An 18,090-nucleotide genomic window follows, 5' to 3' on the forward strand; every position below is an offset into this window, starting at 1 on the left:
TTGGTGTTTTAAAAATAACTATCGATGTCTTGATTCAAGCACACATTTTTTGGCCAGTGGTTCTTCATTTGCCATGCTGCAGAGGTCTGCATCAGTGCAAATTGATCCTTGTGTTTTATGTATTCAGTGCAGTTGGGAAGATGATGGCTGCTGATATTTCTGGGCTTGTAATCGGTGAATAGGGTGGCAGTGATGTGGCAGCCAGCAGAGCTTCTCCAAGGTGCATTCACTGTCTAGTCTGTATGTAAATTGGACAGCAAATTAATTTTCAAAGCATGGCTATCTATAATCAGTCAGCAGATGGTGCTTGTTCAGCCCATCCACAGCACCGGCTTCTGTCTCTGCCTCTGCCTCTTTGGCGCAACCAAGCAACAGTATGTAGCAAGTTATTTTTATGCATTTTGTTTTACAATCAGGGCGTTTAGAAAGCCATTATAGATACAGTATAATGAAGTAACGAATGATCCTTGTTACTTAAAGTTTAAATTTTTCCCTAAAATGTTGTGGATATTAGGGGCACCATTGGTGGTTGCAGAACTAGGATTAGATTAGATTCTCTACAGTGTGGAAACAGGCCCTTCAGCCCAACAAGTCTACACCGACCCTCTGAAGAGCAACCCACCCAGACCCATTTCCCTCTGACTGATGCACCTATCACTATGGGCAATTTAGCATGGCCAATTCACCTAACCTGCACCTCTTTAGAATGTGGGAGGAAACCAGATCACCCAGAGGAAACCCACGCCGACATGGGGAGAATGTGCAAACTCCACACAGACAGTCGCCCAAGGCTGGAATCGCACCTGGGACTCTGGTGCTGTGAGGCAGCAGTGCTAACCACTGAGACACCGTGCTGCCCACTAATAATACTTGATCGATAGTTTTGGTTCAATAAGGAATCCAGAGTAAATTGATTTGAGGAATAGACCAGCTGCCATTTAGAATGATGGAATAGGCTTGAGAGCCTAAATGGCTCAATGCCTTCCTATACAGAAACACGTCAGTATTCTCCAGCTCTCTTGTTAATTAATACATGAAATTCAGGCTGGGCAGCCTCAACAGAACCAACATTTTAACCAGACTTCTGATGAACGGTCACTGACCTGAAATATTCAATTCATTTATCTCCATAAATGATTCCTGACCTGCTGAGCTTGCAGCTTTTTGTTTGTTCTTGTTTCAGAATTCCAGCATCCACAGAATTTTGATTTTTGCCTGGAGTGGACGTTGAGCAATGTGTAGAGCAGCAGGAATCTATTTTCTTTCATTCATTCATTGGATATGGCTATTTGCTTTTCCAGCGCCACTCTAATCTGGGTCAGCATTTGTTGCCTGTTCCTAATTGCCCCTTGAGAAGGTGCTGGTGAGCTGCAGTCCGTGTGGTATAGGTGCACCCAGAGTGCTGCTGGGAAAGAAGTTCTGGTGTTTTGACACAGCGACAGTGAAGGATTTGGTATCCTGTCCTGTTTCTGCACATGTAAAGTTGCTATTATCCCTTTATTTTTAAGAAGCAAATATTTCCTTGAAACAAACTCCATGTTTGTTTCTCTTGTGAGTACGTGGTTTTTAGAAGGTGACCCTCTGTGGGCCTTTGCCAGATTGAGCAGCTTCACGTGTTGCTGCACCTGGCTTTCGAGCCTTTGATGCACTTGCTCAGCTGTGTTCCCAGTAATCAGTGTAATCCAACTACACCAAACAAAACGCCCAACCACAGCATGCAAAATCACTGATGTGAAAAAAAAGCCCTAGCAGAAGATATTTCTATCTACCTCTAGAAAACCTTTCTAACCCGTCCTTCAAGCGCCACTTGTCCTGCATCTGACAGATCACTAATTAGATTCATTAGCAATCTTCGAACTCATCATATTGAAGTGAACCTCAGTCCTGAGGGATGATCTAAATAGGCGAAGGAAGAATCATGGAGCAATCAATTTGAACAAAAGGCAATTGGGGCTAGCTCAGGAATTGTATCATGTTACAGTAAGGTTGGATGCCACCTGTGGTTCTCACCTCTGTGCAGGGAGGTAGTAGGTTCCAGTCTTAATACAGACGTGAAATCCAGACTGACACTCTAATGCTAAGGTATGAAACTGAGGTCTTGCCTATCCTCTCATGTAGGTGGTGAAGGTCACACAATATTGTTTGAAGAGCAAAAGAATTATTTTGTGATAGCCAATTTCATAGAATCCCTACAGTTTAGAAGCAGGCCATTCTGTCCATTGACCCCACACCGACCCTCTGAAGGGCATCCCACCCAGACCCCCACCCTATCCCTGTAACCGTGCATTCCCATGGCTAATCCATCTAATCTGTACATCCCTGGACACTATGGGCAATTTAGCTTGGCCAATCCACATAACCTGCACATCTTTGGATTGTGGGAGGAAATCAGAGCACCTGGTGGAAACTTCCACAGACAGTTGCCTGAGGGTGGGCCACCACAACCATTAAAAATTAAAACATAACAGTGGATAAATCCCCAGGACCTGATCAGGTTTACCCTAGAAGTCTGTGGGAAGCTAGAGAAGTGGGCCTCTTACTGAGAAATTTATATCATCGATAGTCACAGTGAGGTGCCGGAAGACTGGAGGTTGGCTAATGTGGTGCCACTGTTTAAGAAGAGTGGTAAGGACAAGCCAGGGAACTATAGACCAGTGAGCCTGACGTCGGTGGTTGCAAGTTGTTGGAGGGAATCCTGAGGGACAGGATGTACATGTATTTGGAAAGGCAAGGACTGATTAGGGATAGTCAACATGGCTTTGTGCGTGGAAAATCATGTCTCACAAACTTGATTGATACTTCCTCAAAAAACACAAAGAGGATTGATGAGGGCAGAGCAGTAGATGTGATCTATATGGACTTCAGTAAGGCATTTGACAAAGTTCCCCATGGGAGACTGATTAGCAAGGTTAGATCTCATGGAATACAGGGAGAATTAGCCATTTGGATATAGAACTGGCTCAAAGGTAGAAGACCTTTGGTGGTGGTGGAGGGTTGTTTTTCTGACTGGAGGCCTGTAGCCAGTGGAGTGCCACAAGGATCGGTGCTGGGTCCTCTACATTTTGTCATTTACATAAATGATTTGGATGCGAGCATAAGAGGTACAGTTAGTAAGTTTGCAGATGACACCAATATTGGAGGTGTAGTGGACAGCGAAAAGGGTTACCTCAGATTACCTCAGGATCTTGACCAGATGGGCTAACGGGCTGAGAATTGGCAGATGGAGTTTAATTCAGACAAATGCGAGGTGCTGTATTTTGGGAAAGCAAATCTTAGCAGGACTTATTCACTTAATAGTAAGGTCCTAGGGAGTGTTGCTGAACAAAGAGACCTTGGCATGCAGGTTCATAGCTCCTTGAAAGTAGAGTCGCAGGTGGAGAAGATAGTGAAGAAGGCGTTTGGTATGCTTTCCTTTATTGGTCAGAGTATTGAGTACAGGAGTTGGGAGGTCATGTTGCGGCTGTATAGGATATTGGTTAGGCCACCATTGGAATATTGCGTGCAATTCTGGTCTCCTTCCTATCGGAAAGATGTTGTGAAAAGGGTTCAGAAAAGATTTACAAGAATGTTGCCAGGGTTGGAGGATTTGAGCTATAGGGAGAGGCTGAACAGGCTGGGGCTGTTTTCCTTGGAGTGTCGGACACAGGGGTTACCTTTTGAGGTTTACAAAATTATAAGGGGCATGGATTGTGTAAATAGGCAAAGTCTTTTTCCTGGGGTCGGGAGTCCAGAACTAGAGGGCATAGGTTTAGGGTGAGAGGGGAAAGATATAAAAGAGACCTACGGGACAACTTTTTCATGCAGAGGGTGGTACGTGTATGGAATGAGCTGCCAGAGGAAGTGGTGGAGGCTGGTGCAATTGCAACATTTAAGAGGCATTTGGACGGGTATATGAATAGGAAGGGTTTGGAGGGATATGGGCCGGGTGCTGGCAAGTGGGACTAGATTGGGTTGGGATATCTGGTCAGCATGGACGAGTTGGACCGAAGGGTCTGTTTCCATGCTGTACATCTGTGACTCTATTCTTTCATTGTTGTTTATGGTAGCTTGTTCTATGCAAATTAAATACTGCATTTTCTGCATTACAACAGTGACCTGACACACAGTGGCTGCAGTGCAAAGCCTCAACAAGACCCCTTGTGCAACACCTTTCAAAACCTGAAACCACTACTATCTAGAAGCTCAAGGGCAGCAGATACATTGGAGGCACAACTTTCCAAGCCATTTTGCTTTGGATCTATATCATTGTTCTTTCAATGTTGTTGGGGCAAAATCTGGGATTCCTTCTCTTACAGTATTGTGGATGTGACTGCAGCGATTCATGAAGGAACCTTAGCACCACCTTCTCAAGGATCGGTTAAGGATGGGCAATATATCCTGGCTTGGTTAACAGTCCCCACATTCTGTGAATTAACTTCATAAAAACTTTACCTCAAACGTAGTTCGTCAGCTGTTCAGCATGAATCAAATTCATAGATTTTGATAGGAACATAGAGATCACTTCTTATTAGGCAGCTGTGGGACTAGGTAGGGTCAAGGAATGAAGGGTCTCAGGACAATTACACTAATCACTAAAACTATACCTCAAGTTCTGTAAATAAGACACCTAAATTAAACATGGGGCTATTTTTCTAGAAGGATACAATTACAAAGCATAGAAGTTGTGCCACAGCTGTATCTAACTTGGTTTACAGTAATGCACATATTTTTGACTGCCATTTTACATAAAAAGATACAGACGCACTAGAGTGGATACAGAGAAAATTTACAAGGCAGATACCAGAAAAACATGGATATATATCTCGGGCAAGGATTGACAGGCTTGGTCTGTTTTCTTTTGCAAAAACAAGGCTAATAAAGGTTTAAAGATTTAGACAGAGTGGAAACGTGGAGGATTGTTCTCTTTAGGGACGTGCATAACTGGAGGCCAACAATGTAGGACCATCACCAAGAATTGTTATAGAGAATTCAGAAGAGATTTCCTTATTCAAGGATTAGTAAGAGTGGGAAATACTCTATCACAAGGAACAGTTGAAATGAATAGTGGAGATGCATGGAAGTAAAAGCTAGACATTGTTTGAGGAGGAAGGGGGTACGGGCTATGATCATAAATTTCAATCGGGAAAGATGGAAGAAGGCTTGAATGGACCATAAATGCCAGCATTAACTAGTTGAACTGAATGGCCTGTCGCTGTGCTATATATATATATATATATATATATATAATATATAGAGTCAGATGTACAGCATGGAAACAGACCTTTCGGTCCAACTTGTCCATGCCGATCAGATATCCCAACCCAGTCTGGTCCCACCTGCCAGCAGCTGGCCCATATTCCTCCAAACCCTCCCTGTTCATATACCCATCCAGATGCCTTCTAAATGTTACAATTGTACTAGCCGCCACTTCCTCTGGCAGCTCATTGTATACATGCACCACCTGCTGCGTGAAAAAGTTGCCCCTTAGGTCTCGTATCTTTCCCCTCTCACCCTAAACCATGCCATCTAGTTCTCGGCTCCCCCACACCCCAGTGAAGAGACGTGTCTATTTATCCTATCCATGCCCCTCATGATTTTATAAACCTCTAGAAGGTCACCCCTCAGCGTCCGACGCTCCAGAAAGAACAACCCTGGCCTATTCACCCTCTCCCTATAATTCAAATCCTCCAACCCTGGTAACATCCTTGTAAATCTTTTCTGAACCCTTTCAAGTTTCACATCATCCTTCCAATAGGAAGGAGACCAGAATTGCACACAATATTGGCAAACAAAAACCAAACAAGTACAAAGATTGCCAGCCTTTAACATGCACATGCTCAGGTTTGCTTCTAGTCAAGGGGCTGATAAGCAGCAATTCTGGTTTCTGTACTCAGAATTACTATTTATTACAAGTAATAGACTGACAAATATATCTTATGTTACTCTGTGTAAAGCAGTTCAGCATGTCCTGAAATTATGGCAGGTGTGATATAAATATGCTCTTTTTACTAATTCATGTGCAGTATTAATCTGGGAAGAGAAGGAGAGGTAATGCCACTCCTTTTCTCCTCATCAATTCTACTCAATCATTCTCTCAAAACTAGCTGGGCTACACAGAATAGTAGCAATCACCATGAACTACCTTGCCATTTACTTTCTCAGTTCATTGTATAGAGCACTTTCCAGCATGGATTCTGGAGGTAATAATGTAAACAGTAGAAGAGATGTGTCCCAATCTTCTGGAGCTCAAACAAAGGGTTGATGCCTGCCTTTTTTTTTTAGCGATCGTGAAAGGAAAGAGAGTCTTGCATCTATGAAGCAAATTGCATTACCTCAACCCTAAAGAATGAAGACCACATTTTGAAGCATGGTTGGTGTTATAATGTAGAAAATATAACAGCCAGATAGGAGCCACAAACTGTTTCAAATATAATGTGACATGGAAATGCAAACTTGCATCAATTTGGCACTTTTCACAACAACCTGCTATTTCGAATACTTTCTCGCCAGTGAAGTACAAATATAGTCACTGTTATAATGCAGAAAATATTGAAGCGAATGTGCATGATGCAAGCTCCTATAAACAGCAGGGTGACAGTGACTAGATAATCTGTTCTTTTGTGCTGTAGATTGAGGGATAAATATTGACCAGGGCATCAGGAGGAATTCCCCTCCTTCTCTTCACAAGTGTCCACCTGAGAGGCAGACAGGGTCTCAGATTAGCATCCCCTTGAATTGACAACATGTCAGACAATGCCGCACTCCCTTCACGCGACACTGGAGTGCCAGCAAGATTATGTTTCTGTCTCTTTACCAACAGATGCTAGATTTGACCGAGGATGTTCAATCCAAATATCCAGTGTCTGTTGCATTGCCACCCAACTGTACAATCTATATTATTTAACTCTTGCCAGTAGCCTTAGTTATTTGTAATCTGTTTGTTTTATTAGAGTGATGTGCTCTAAATTTCAATGTCCACCCAAATTATGAGAGTATAATTTACAATCTCCGGTAGGAAAAGCCAAGCTTGCACATTGAAGGATCAATGTTTGACATTTGTAAGCTAAAAATATAAATTTGAGTGATCAGAATAAATATCATTCAGTTGGCTGCTTTTGCCATGAAATCGGCACTTTTCACATAGAGTGCAATGAGTCATTCCTGACTCATGAATATTTGACAAGCCCATGCTATCTTGCCAAATCCTCCCTTTGTTTCTTCAAAGTCAACCATTTTCATAAGTGAATTGTTCAGATTAACACCTTCGTGCCCTGTCTTCTCCCTGTGAAAACATCCATTCTTCCTGCTGGAATATTGCGGTATTATGATGGCACAAATTCTGGTTGTACCCTGAGCAAGCTGCCAAAGTCATTTGCAGATCATTTTCAGGATTTTCCAACAAACACCAATCATATCATGGTTGCTGGTGAGAATTAGAGCTGAAAATGTATTGCTGGAAAAGCGCAGCAGGTCAGGCAGTATCCAAGGAACAGGAGAATCGACGTTTCGGGCATAAGCCCTTCTTCAGGAATGAGGAAAGTGTGTCCAGCAGGCTAAGATAAAAGATACCTTTAGTCAATGGGTATGACCTAGTCAATGGGAGGAATGAATCTGGTTGGTGGCAGTGCGAAGAGCATTACTCGTTAAATCTTTTATGCACACCTAGTCTATGTGTGCCACTGCATGCTGCCCTCAAAGCAGCTGGGTGATTAATGGAGGTTGGCGGAGCATAGAGATTGTCACACATCTGCTGGAATGTGCCTTTGCAAAGGAAGTGATAGAGTCATAGAGATGTACAGCCCAGAAACCGACCCTTCAGTCCAACTCATCCATGATGACCAGATATCCTAACCTAATCTAGTCTCATTTGCCAGCACTTGGCCCATATCCCTCTAAACCCTTCCTATTCATACACCCGTCCAGATGCCTTTTAAATGTTGTCATTATACCAGCCTCCACCACTTCCTCTGGCAGCTCATTCCATACACGCACCACCCTCTGCGTGAAAAAGTTGCCTTTAGGGTCCCTTTAAAATCTTTCCCTTCTCATCCTAAACCTATGCTCGTTAGTTCTGGACAGCCCCTCCCTAGGGAAAATACCTTGTCTATTTTTCTGGGCTCTTGCCCGAAATGTCAATTTTTCCTGCTCCTCGGATGGTGCCTAACCTGCTGTGCTTTTCAAGCACCACTCTAATCTTGACTCTAATCTCCAGCATCTGCAGTACGCACTTCTACCTTGTCTATTTACCTTATCCATGTCCCTCATGATTTTATAAACCTCTATAACATCACCCCTCAGCCTCTGACACTCCAGGGAAAACAGCTCTAGCCTATTTCAGCCTCTTCCTATAGCTCAATCCTCCAACCCTGACAACATCCTTATAAATCCTTTCTGAACCCTTTCAATTTCATAACATCCTTTCCCATAAGAGGGAGACCAGAATTGCACACACTATTCCAAAAGTGGCCTAACCAATGTCCTCTACAGCAGTAACATGATCTCCAAACTCCTATACGCAATGGTCTGACCAATAAAGGAAAGCATACTAAACACCTTCTTCACTATCCTATCTTCCTGTGACTCCACTTTCAAGGTCCTATGAATTTGCACTCTAAGGTTTTTTTGTTCAGCAACAATCCCCAAGACCTTACCATTAAGTGTGTTAGTCCTGCTGAGATTTGCCTTCCCAAAATGCAGCACTTCACATTTATCTAAATTATACTCCACCTGCCACTCCTCAGCCCATTGGCCCATCTGCTCAAGATCCTGTTGTACTCTGAGGAAACCTTCTTTGCTATTCACTGCACTTCCAATTTTAGTGTAATCTGCAAACTTACTAACACTAATTCCTATGTTCACATCCACATCATTTATCTAAATGACAAAAAGCACCGATCCTTGTGGTGCACCACTGGCCTCAGGTCTGGAGAAAGATGCGTAGTTTTTGTCAAGGTTCGCCCCAAGTAGCTCTGTGATGCAGGACTCTGTTGTATCATCTGTACCCCAGGATACACACTGAGATAAACATTGGCTACACCTGGAAGACCATCAACTTGGCGGAAAATGTTCTTTAGGCTGCCCAAAGCCTGGTCTTCCAGTGCAAGGAGTTAACCCTGATCGCGTGTTGCAGACTGGCACATTCCAGTGTCTAGGTCTACGTGCTGAGGAGTGCAGTGAAGTATGGGGCAGCTCTGGCCAAGTTGCAGTGAGGAGAAACCACCATCTAAGATCTTTCTGCCAAAGTTCAATGGGGGTCTGTTCAGTTATTGGACACACTCAGTGCCTCAAGTATCTGTAAATAATGTGTTGCAGAGTAAGAAATAACTTTGCGTCTTTGGAAATGTTGGGAGAGTCAAACTCCAATGTTTGTTTGTTCTCTATATGCAAAGACTGCGCAGAACTAAATTGCTCTAGTGACTGTGTTTGTATTTAAGATTATGAATAAAGTATATATTTGAAATTTAAAAAAAAAATTGAGGGAACAACTTTCCTTTAAATAGCACCTTTATAGGAATAAAATGGGCCATGTGCTAACAGGTGTGTTCTCCGACCTAAAGAATGACACACAAAGCTAAAGGAGAAATCAGCATCTTAAAGGAGGAAAGTGAGATTTGAAAAGAATTCTAGAGCTTGAGGCCAAGATTACAGTGAACATGGAAAGCAGAGGATTTACAAAGGGCCAAGTTGAAGGAATGCAAAGTTCCAGGTGTTTTGATATTGTTGGAGGAGGTCACAGGTATCTGGAGTGGGGTTTGCTGCAATCTAGGTTTGAACATCAGACTAGATTTAAAAAAAAACAACTTTTCTTAGCATTTTGTTGATTATCAGAATTTCTTTTCTCAAGTTCCCACTGTAGTTTCGTCATGTTTGTACCCACACTGCAGGTTGGTGTTGTCTTGTCAGAGCAATGGGAATGGGGCAGGCCATTCAGCCCCTTCAGTTGTCCCATTTTTCAGTTTGATCCAAGCTGACCAGTATCTCAACTCAGCTTACACACCATGGTTTTGTATCCTGTACTCTCGATGCTAACAACTTAGCTCAGCAATCTGTTTTGAAATTTTCACTCACTCTAGCCTCTGTAGCTCTCGGGAGGGGTGGTTTGGGGGTCTGGGGGAAGCAATGGGACGCCTTTGGCCACATTTTCTGGATCCCTCCAATAGTTTCTCTCTCTCTCCCTTCTGAATTATTCTAATTACTTTCCACCAAAGGCTAGTAAATTCTTCCTGAGGGTTCTGGACAGACCATTGAATAACATGATCAAGTGCCCATTCGGTATGTAGTTGGATGATGGAGTTGACGAGCTGTTTTAATCACTCTGTTTGTTCGTGTTTTGATGCACCTCAGAGCAGGCAGGACTTGAACCTCGATTTTCTGGCACAGAAGTATTGGATTGAGTCTGGATTGAGGAGTATCATCAGAGTAGATCCTTTTTGTTTCATTCCCTCTGCTAATCGCCTGCTGGTACATTGGATAGTAGATATATGGATCTCCATGTCTGAGATCCAAAAGCATGGGGCACCTCAAAATAATTTGGATTACAGTATTCCATTCTCCAGATGGTTCACCACAGACCTCCAAATATTTACCTTCAAGATATTTTTAATCTGAAAAAGTGTAAATAAGCAATTGCTTCCTGCAATAGTGTGATATCACACAGTGATGCTATATGGGTCAGTCAAAGCTGTTCACTGTGTCCATCAGGGCTGTGGGGGGGGGTGGAGTCGGTCTCCTCTGTATGGCATGTTGCCTGTAGTAAGGTGAAATGATGGTGTGGGGTGTACCGCCTGTCTTAATTCCTGAATGCAGAGAAAGAATTTGCACTTATATAGCACCTTTCACGGCATTGTAGCCAATGAAACAATTTCTGGAATGTTGGAAATCCCATAAGCAATTTGCACAAAGCAGGCTCCCACAAATAGCAGCTACCATTTAATCTGTGGTTCATGTTGGTTGCTTGATGAATGTCACACATTGTTTGAGGCAGCACGGTGGCTCAGTGGTTAGCACTGCTTGCCTCATAGTGCCAGGACCCGAGTTCGATTCTACCCTTGAGTGCCTGTCTGTGTGCTGTTTGCACATTCTCCACGTGTCTGCATGGGATTCCTCCGGATGCTCCGATTTCTTCCCTCAGTCCAAAGCTGTTCAACTTAGGTGGAATGGTCATGCTAAATCCACCCCGTGATGGCCAAGGATGTGCAGATTAGGTGGATTAGTGATGGGAAATGTGGGGTTACTGGGATGGGGAGAGTCTGGCTGGGATGCTCTTCAGAGGGTTAGTGTGGACTCGATGAGCTGAATGGCCTCTTTCCGCAGTGTAGGCATTCTGTGATTCTAGTTGATAGGGAGCCAGGGATATCTACCCTGTTCTTCAGAATGATTATCCTGTATGTCCATTGAGACGACAGGTGGAGCCTAAGTTTAGTGCCACTTAAACTTAATGCTCAAATCTTTGAAATGGGACACAGGCAGCAGTGTTTTGGCTGATCTCACCTTTACATAAAGTAGAATGTGAGAGGCCAGTCAATGGCGTGTAGAAATAGTCATGTTCGGAGGCAAGATCACAGTAGCATATGAACAAAGACAAAGTCAGCTATCAAGGTGGAAATAGGCAACGTTAGTGTTAACACTGATGTATAGTCAGGAGCTCATTTTGGGGACAAGTATGAGACTAAGTGCAAACCATCCGAGTGTCAGGGAATAGAGGGAGTTGGAATCTCCCCGGGAATTTCCATGAACTAACCTTTTAGAAGTTCACAGATTAGATGCAAAAAGGCATCCACTGAGGCTTCAATGTCATTGTTGTCACTGAATCTCCTGGTTTGGCTCATTGAGTGCAATAATGTGGAGTCTTGGAAGTGGAGGAAGGCCAAAGTGGGATTAGCTCTCTCCCAAATGTACCAGTCAGCCGAGCTCCTCCAATGATTTGGGATTTCCACTGTGCTGACAGAAAAAGTCCTCTGCACTAGTCTAGCAAAAGCCAGAGACTTAAATGTTCATTATTAAGGTGACAATCAAGGAGTGCTTTCTCTGCAGTTTGGCTGGATATGGCACAACTCAGCTATCTCCTTACTGCTGAAGCAAAGCTTTTGCAAGAGTCATCCCATAGATAGGTTTAGAGGTGTCTGTTCTATTTGATGGATGTGACAACCTTCTGACTCAGGCAAGAATGCAACTCACTGAGCCACAACCAGAGCTGCAATGTTTCCATTCAGTATCCCATTTTTCTAAAATGCCTGCAGGACATTTATTATTGTACCCTGATTCCCTAATGAAGGGAGCATTCTGAACAGAAGATTTCAAGTCGAAAACATGGAACAGAAATTGTAGAGAAGTGTCTTTGAGACAAGGCAAACAAATTAACTTATTTTACAATTCCTTCAGAGCAGTCAACATGAGTCACTCTAGCTGGATTGGTTTCCTGAATCCTATTCATTTTATTAACGAGAATTGTTCTGCTGTAATGTGCTTCCACTGGCTTGAGAAAGCCCTATCAAATTGCCAGAAATTGGATTTCGCTACCTTTCTTTTTTTTTAGATTACTTACAGTGTGGAAACAGGCCCTTCGGCCCAACAATTCCACACCGACCCGCCGAAGCACAACCCACCCATACCCCTACATTTACCCCTTCACCTAATACTACGGGCAATTTAGCATGGCCAATTCACCTAACCTGCACATCTTTGTGACTGTGGGAGGAAACCGGAGCACCTGGAGGAAACCTACGCAGACACGAGGAGAATGTGCAAACTCCACACAGTCAGTCGCCTGAGGCAGGAATTGAACCCAGGTCTCTGGCGCTGTGAGGCAGCAGTGTTAACCACTGTGCCACCGTGCTGCAGGGAATTCTATTTACATCCTTCTACTTTGTTCCTTTCCTATATTATTGATCTAACACTCTGACTTTTGGAAGGAGGCCAATGTGTCACCACTGCTGTTCCAGTCACATCCATCAACTAGAGCTAACGCTTCTGAATCTGTCTATGGGTTGACTCTCGCAAAAGCTTCGCTTCAACAGTGAGGCAATGGCTGAGTTGTGTCAAATCCAGCCAAACTCCACAAGGAAAGCACTCCGTGACTGTCACCTTAGTAATGAAGCCCAAATCATTAGAGGAGCTCGGCTGAGTGGTGCAAATGTATTGCAGTCAGGAGTGATCTACTTGGCTTTCCTTATCTTCCAAGACTCTGTGTTAATGCACTCAATGAGCTGAAGCAGGAGATTCAGTGACATTGAGGCCTCAATGGATGTCTTTTTGCATTTAATCTGTGAACTTTGAAAAAAATTAATTTATGGAAATTCCCTGGCTTCCAACTCTCCCATTCCCTGACACTCGGATGGTTTACAGCTGAGACTCATATTTGACCCCAAAATAAGTTCCTGACTATACATCAGTGTTAGCACTAATGCTGCCTATTTCTGCCTTGATGTCTGACTTTGCTCTTGCTTCAGCTCATGTGCTACTGTAACCTTGTCTCCAAACTTGACTATTTCAACATAGTCTTGACTTTCCTCCCACATTCTACCCTCTATAAACTTGAGATCAGCCAAAACAGCCTGTGTTCTTACTTGCATGAAGTTTCATTCACCCATCATTAGGATGCTTGCTGACTAATGTTAACACCTGGCTAAGTTGTTCAGTTGGTAGGACTCTTGCTTGAGTCAGAGATTTTGATTCAAGCCTCACTGCAGAACTTGAGCATAACAAAATCAAGGTCAATGCAACAGTGCAGCAACTCCCTCAGTGTCTGAGATGTTGTATTTTGAATGAGATATCAAACTGAGAACCCATCTGCCTTTTCAGGTAGATGTAAAAGGATGCAATACACTATTTTGAAGAAGAGCAGAGAAGTTATTCCCTGCTTTTTGACCAATATTTATCTCTCAATCAATGTCACAAAGACTGGATAATCTAGTCATTATCACATTTGCTATTTTGGAAGTAGCTGTGCATAGATTACTTTGTTTTCTTCAGTGACCACACTTCAGAAGGACCTCATTTGGTCAGGCAGTTGAGAGAAACATTATTCAAATGTGCATCCTTTCTTTAAACCATGGCCTCAATTTCAAGGTTCTCAAAGTTGTTTTCACATCTGTCAAATGGCCTCACCTCTCCCTATCTCTAGCTCTGCAATGCTATGAGATATCTGTGCACCTTTAATTCTGCCTCTTGAAAATCTCGTATTTTACTGGTTCCACAGTTAGCGGCTCTGCCTTCAGGCTCTGGAATTGCTGCCCTAACTCTGACCCTTGATTACATGTTTTCCCCTTAAAGGTGATCCTTGCTTGGAACCTGACCCTTTAAAACTTTGTCCAAGGTTTTGGCCATCTGCCCTTATATTACCTTATATGATCAGTGTCTGTTTTTGTTTGATTACGTTGTAGATGCAGTCTAAAAATATGTTTGGAATATGGATGTCACTGGCAACACCAGTATTTATTAACCATTCCTAAGTGTCCTTGAGAAGGTGCTGGGGAACTGCTGCAATCTTTGTGGTGAAAGTAGTGACAGCACAGAGGTCCAGGATTTTGACCCAGAAATGATGAAGCAGCTGAGATTCTCTGAAGTCTGATGGTTTGGGACTTTGGCAGGTGATGGTGTTCCTGTAAAAGGCCTTTGTCCTTTGCAGTGGTAAGGGTTGCAGGTTTGTCAGGTGCTGTCGAAGAATCCTTGGTGATTTGCTGCCACATATAGAATATGGTGTACGCTGCTGCCACCTCTCACTGGCAGAGAAGCTGAATGTTGAAACTGGAGGAGAGAGTGCAGATGAAGTGAACCTTGAGCTGGAAGATGATAAACCACTTGAGTATTGTTGGAGCTGCACTCATCCAGGCACGTAGGAAGTATTCTTTGTACGATGGACTTGCGCCTTATTTATAGTGCACTGACCCTGGAGATCCCTGTTCCTAAGAGAGTACCTGTCTGAGGAGAAATGTTGACCATCCAAGGCCTATATATAGGGGGTAAAAATCTTCGAGGAGCAAATGAGGACTGCAGATGCTGGAGATTGGAACTGGTCCTCCTGGGAGCAGATGCGGCGGAGACGAAGGAATTGGGAATGTGGGATGGTTCCAGCAGGCTAAGATAAAAGGTAGGGAGGAGGGACTTGGGGGAAGGGGCGTTGGAAATGCGATAGGTGGAAGGAGGTCAAGGTGAGGGTGATAGGCCGGAGTGGGGTGGGGGCAGAGAGGTCAGGAAGAAGATTGCAGGTTAGGAAGGCGGTGCTGAGTTCGAGGGATTTGACTGAGACAAGGTGGGGGGAGGGGAAATGAGGAAACTGGAGAAATCGGAGTTCATCCCTTGTGGTTGGAGGGTTCCTAGGCGGAAGATGAGGCGCTCTTCCTCCAACCGTCGTGTTGCTATGGTCTGGTGATGGAGGAGTCCAAGGACCTGCATGTCCTTGGTGGAGTGGGAGGGGGAGTTGAAGTGTTGAGCCACGGGGTGGTTGGGTTGGTTGGTCTGGGTGTCCCAGAGGTGTTCTCTGAAACGTTCCGCAAGTAGGCGGCCTGTCTCCCCAATATAGAGGAGGCCACATTGGGTGCAGCGGATGCAATAAATGATGTGTGTGGAGGTGCAGGTGAATTTGTGGCGGATATGGAAGCATCCCTTGGGGCCTTGGAGGGAAGTAAGGGGAGAGGTGTGGGCGCAAGTTTTGCATTTCTTGAGGTTGCAGGGGAAGGTGCCGGGAGTGGAGGTTGGGTTGGTGGGGGTTGAGGACCTGACGAGGGAGTCACGGAGGGAGTGTTCTTTTCGGAACGCTGATAGGGGAGAGGAGGGGAATATATCCCTGGTGGTGGGGTCCGTTTGGAGGTGGCGGAAATGACGGCAGATGATACGCTGTATATGGAGGTTGGTGGGTGGTAGGTGAGGACCAATGGGGTTCTGACCTGGCGGGGCTCAAGGGCGGAGGAGCGGGAAGTGGAGGAGATGCGGTGGAAGGCATCATCGACCATGTTTGGGGGGAAATTGCGGTCTTTGAAGGAGGCCATCTGGGTTGTACGGGATTGGAACTGGTCTTCCTGGGAGCTGATGCGGTTATCTTAGCCTGCTGGACACACTTTCTTCATTCCTGAAGAAGGGCTTATGCCCGAAACGTCGATTCTCCTGCTCCTTGGATGCTGCCTGACCTGCTGCGCTTTTCCAGCAACACATTTTCAGCTCTATATATAGGGGGTCCCCATATTCATTCGAAATGCCTGTGCTATATATATTGCTGGAGTTCCCACGTGCTTGAAGATGGATTACAAACTCCCCAGTCTCTATTCAGGTGGATTCTAAAATTGGAAAATCTGGCAACGTTCATGTCAGGGAATTAAATAAACAGAGTAAAGGTTTCTGGTTTATCTCCTTTCACTACAGCACAGCAATCACATGATCAAGCACAAGGATGGACACAAAGCAACAGAAGTACTATTCACTGGAGTTATAGTATCCTTCATACCATTTGATAAAAGCTGTGAACCTAATCCATACAAGATGTTATCCTTTGGTCACCATTATGGTAGAATTCATTGTTGCCCTTTGACCAGCTAGTCCCTGTTCCTTGTGTACGACTTTTCCCTGCTCCAGCTCAGTTCTGTTGAATTGCATCCTGTTCACTTACTGTAACTTCTTGAAGAGGCTGTATTGATGTTTGGTGGAGTGAGATTTGACTCATGATAATGCATTATTGCCCAAGATGCACAGTTGCCCACTTACGTTCCTTCTGCTTTACACACATACATACACTAGGAAATGTATCAAAACCCCACCCTCGTTTCTCTCCTCCGAGTCTAGCCTCCTGTATGTTCCTCGGTTTTCGTTGTTGCATTGTTGATGGTCGTGCCTTGATGTCTCCCCCACGTTCTCAGCATCTCCACCTCTCAATCTTTCCTCATTTCAAAAGGTTCCTTAAATCTTACCTCTTCAAACAGGTTTGAGTCACCTTCCCTAATATGTCCTTACCTTGCTCAATATCAGGTTTTATCTAAGCACCTCTTTGGTAGCATAATGTGTAATATGTAGTTTATGAGTATTTACATAGAGGGCTCAATGTTTAATTTGACTGAGTTAGTTATTGTTGCTGAGCCTTTGACTATTGAGAGTTGGGGCAGAAGGCAGGGATTTGGAAGTGGAGGAAGGTTTCTGGGAGAATTGAATACTTGGATCTCCTGAATCCCTTCTTTATTTTACCCCCTTCAGGCTGGTCGGGAGGTCGATGCTCTTCAAGTTTTCCAGCGCATGTTTTACTGGAATCACCGTGGGAAAGCTCGTTTCTTTTCAGTAAGTGAGCAGTAGTTCTTACTATCCTTCTACTTTCTGCAACTTAATTCACTTTAATACTGCTTCCTCTGCATTAACTGTGCATCTCTCTCAATCTCTCTCCTTCGCTTTCCATTGTTATTTTTATCTTCTGCTTAGATGTTCATGACTCTGCAGGATTCTGAGGTCTTGCCAAGGGTAAGCTGTGAACACCTGAAGCTTTGATGTTTCCAGTTGCACCAGAGAACCCAGAAATCTTCATGCATCAAGGAAAGAGATTCCCAGTTGTGCTATGTATTCCGATTTGTGGAAACTCCACTGTTAAAGGGAAAGTGCGTCTGAGAAATCTGAGCTGGGAAATCTGTTGTAGTAGGGTACGTGCAGTGAATGCAGCATATTTGGATTTTAGAAAGGCATTCATTAAAGTATCACAGAAAAGGTGTTGAACAGAATTAGCACTCATGGGGTTGGGCTAATACTGACAGAAGACGGTGAATACAGGCATCATTTTCTGATTTGTAGACTGTTCCGAGCCTGTCTCAATGGCTACTCTTCTTGGCATGGTGGAAGACTTGTGTTAGCCAATGCAACCCTGATTCTTCCCATTCCCTTGCACTTGGTAGCAAGGCCAGGTGGAAGTGTGAAGGTGCAATTGGAAATGACCCAGAGGCAGACAAAGTGATGGAAAACTGTGTTTCTTTCCAGCTGTGAGGTGGAAAAGGCTACATGGTTAAAGTGCACGTAGTCAGCATATTTCGACACGTCACTAAAACCTGACCAGCATCCAAACACATCAGGGTCATGTGGACAATGACAGCACTTCACAATCTTCATATTAACTAAAGCCATGTGCATATTTCTAATAGGACACAT

At 44.0% G+C, this 18,090-nt stretch overlaps 1 protein-coding gene across 4 annotated transcripts in view; it reads left to right on the forward strand.

The window, feature by feature from the left end:
* sv2 (synaptic vesicle glycoprotein 2) overlaps positions 1–18,090 on the forward strand; it is a 69,651-nt gene that overhangs the window by 34,554 nt on the left and 17,007 nt on the right. For 3 of the 4 annotated variants that reach the window (XM_072553188.1, XM_072553192.1, XM_072553191.1), the window contains 2 exons: positions 17,158–17,238; positions 17,377–17,415. In XM_072553188.1, the coding sequence (XP_072409289.1) occupies positions 17,158–17,238; positions 17,377–17,415 (120 nt within the window). The remainder of the gene's footprint in view (positions 1–17,157; positions 17,239–17,376; positions 17,416–18,090) is intronic. The other variant, XM_072553189.1, reaches the window with a different exon arrangement.

This window comes from Chiloscyllium punctatum, chromosome 33 (genome assembly GCF_047496795.1).
Source record: "Chiloscyllium punctatum isolate Juve2018m chromosome 33, sChiPun1.3, whole genome shotgun sequence".
Classification (NCBI taxonomy): domain Eukaryota; kingdom Metazoa; phylum Chordata; class Chondrichthyes; order Orectolobiformes; family Hemiscylliidae; genus Chiloscyllium; species Chiloscyllium punctatum.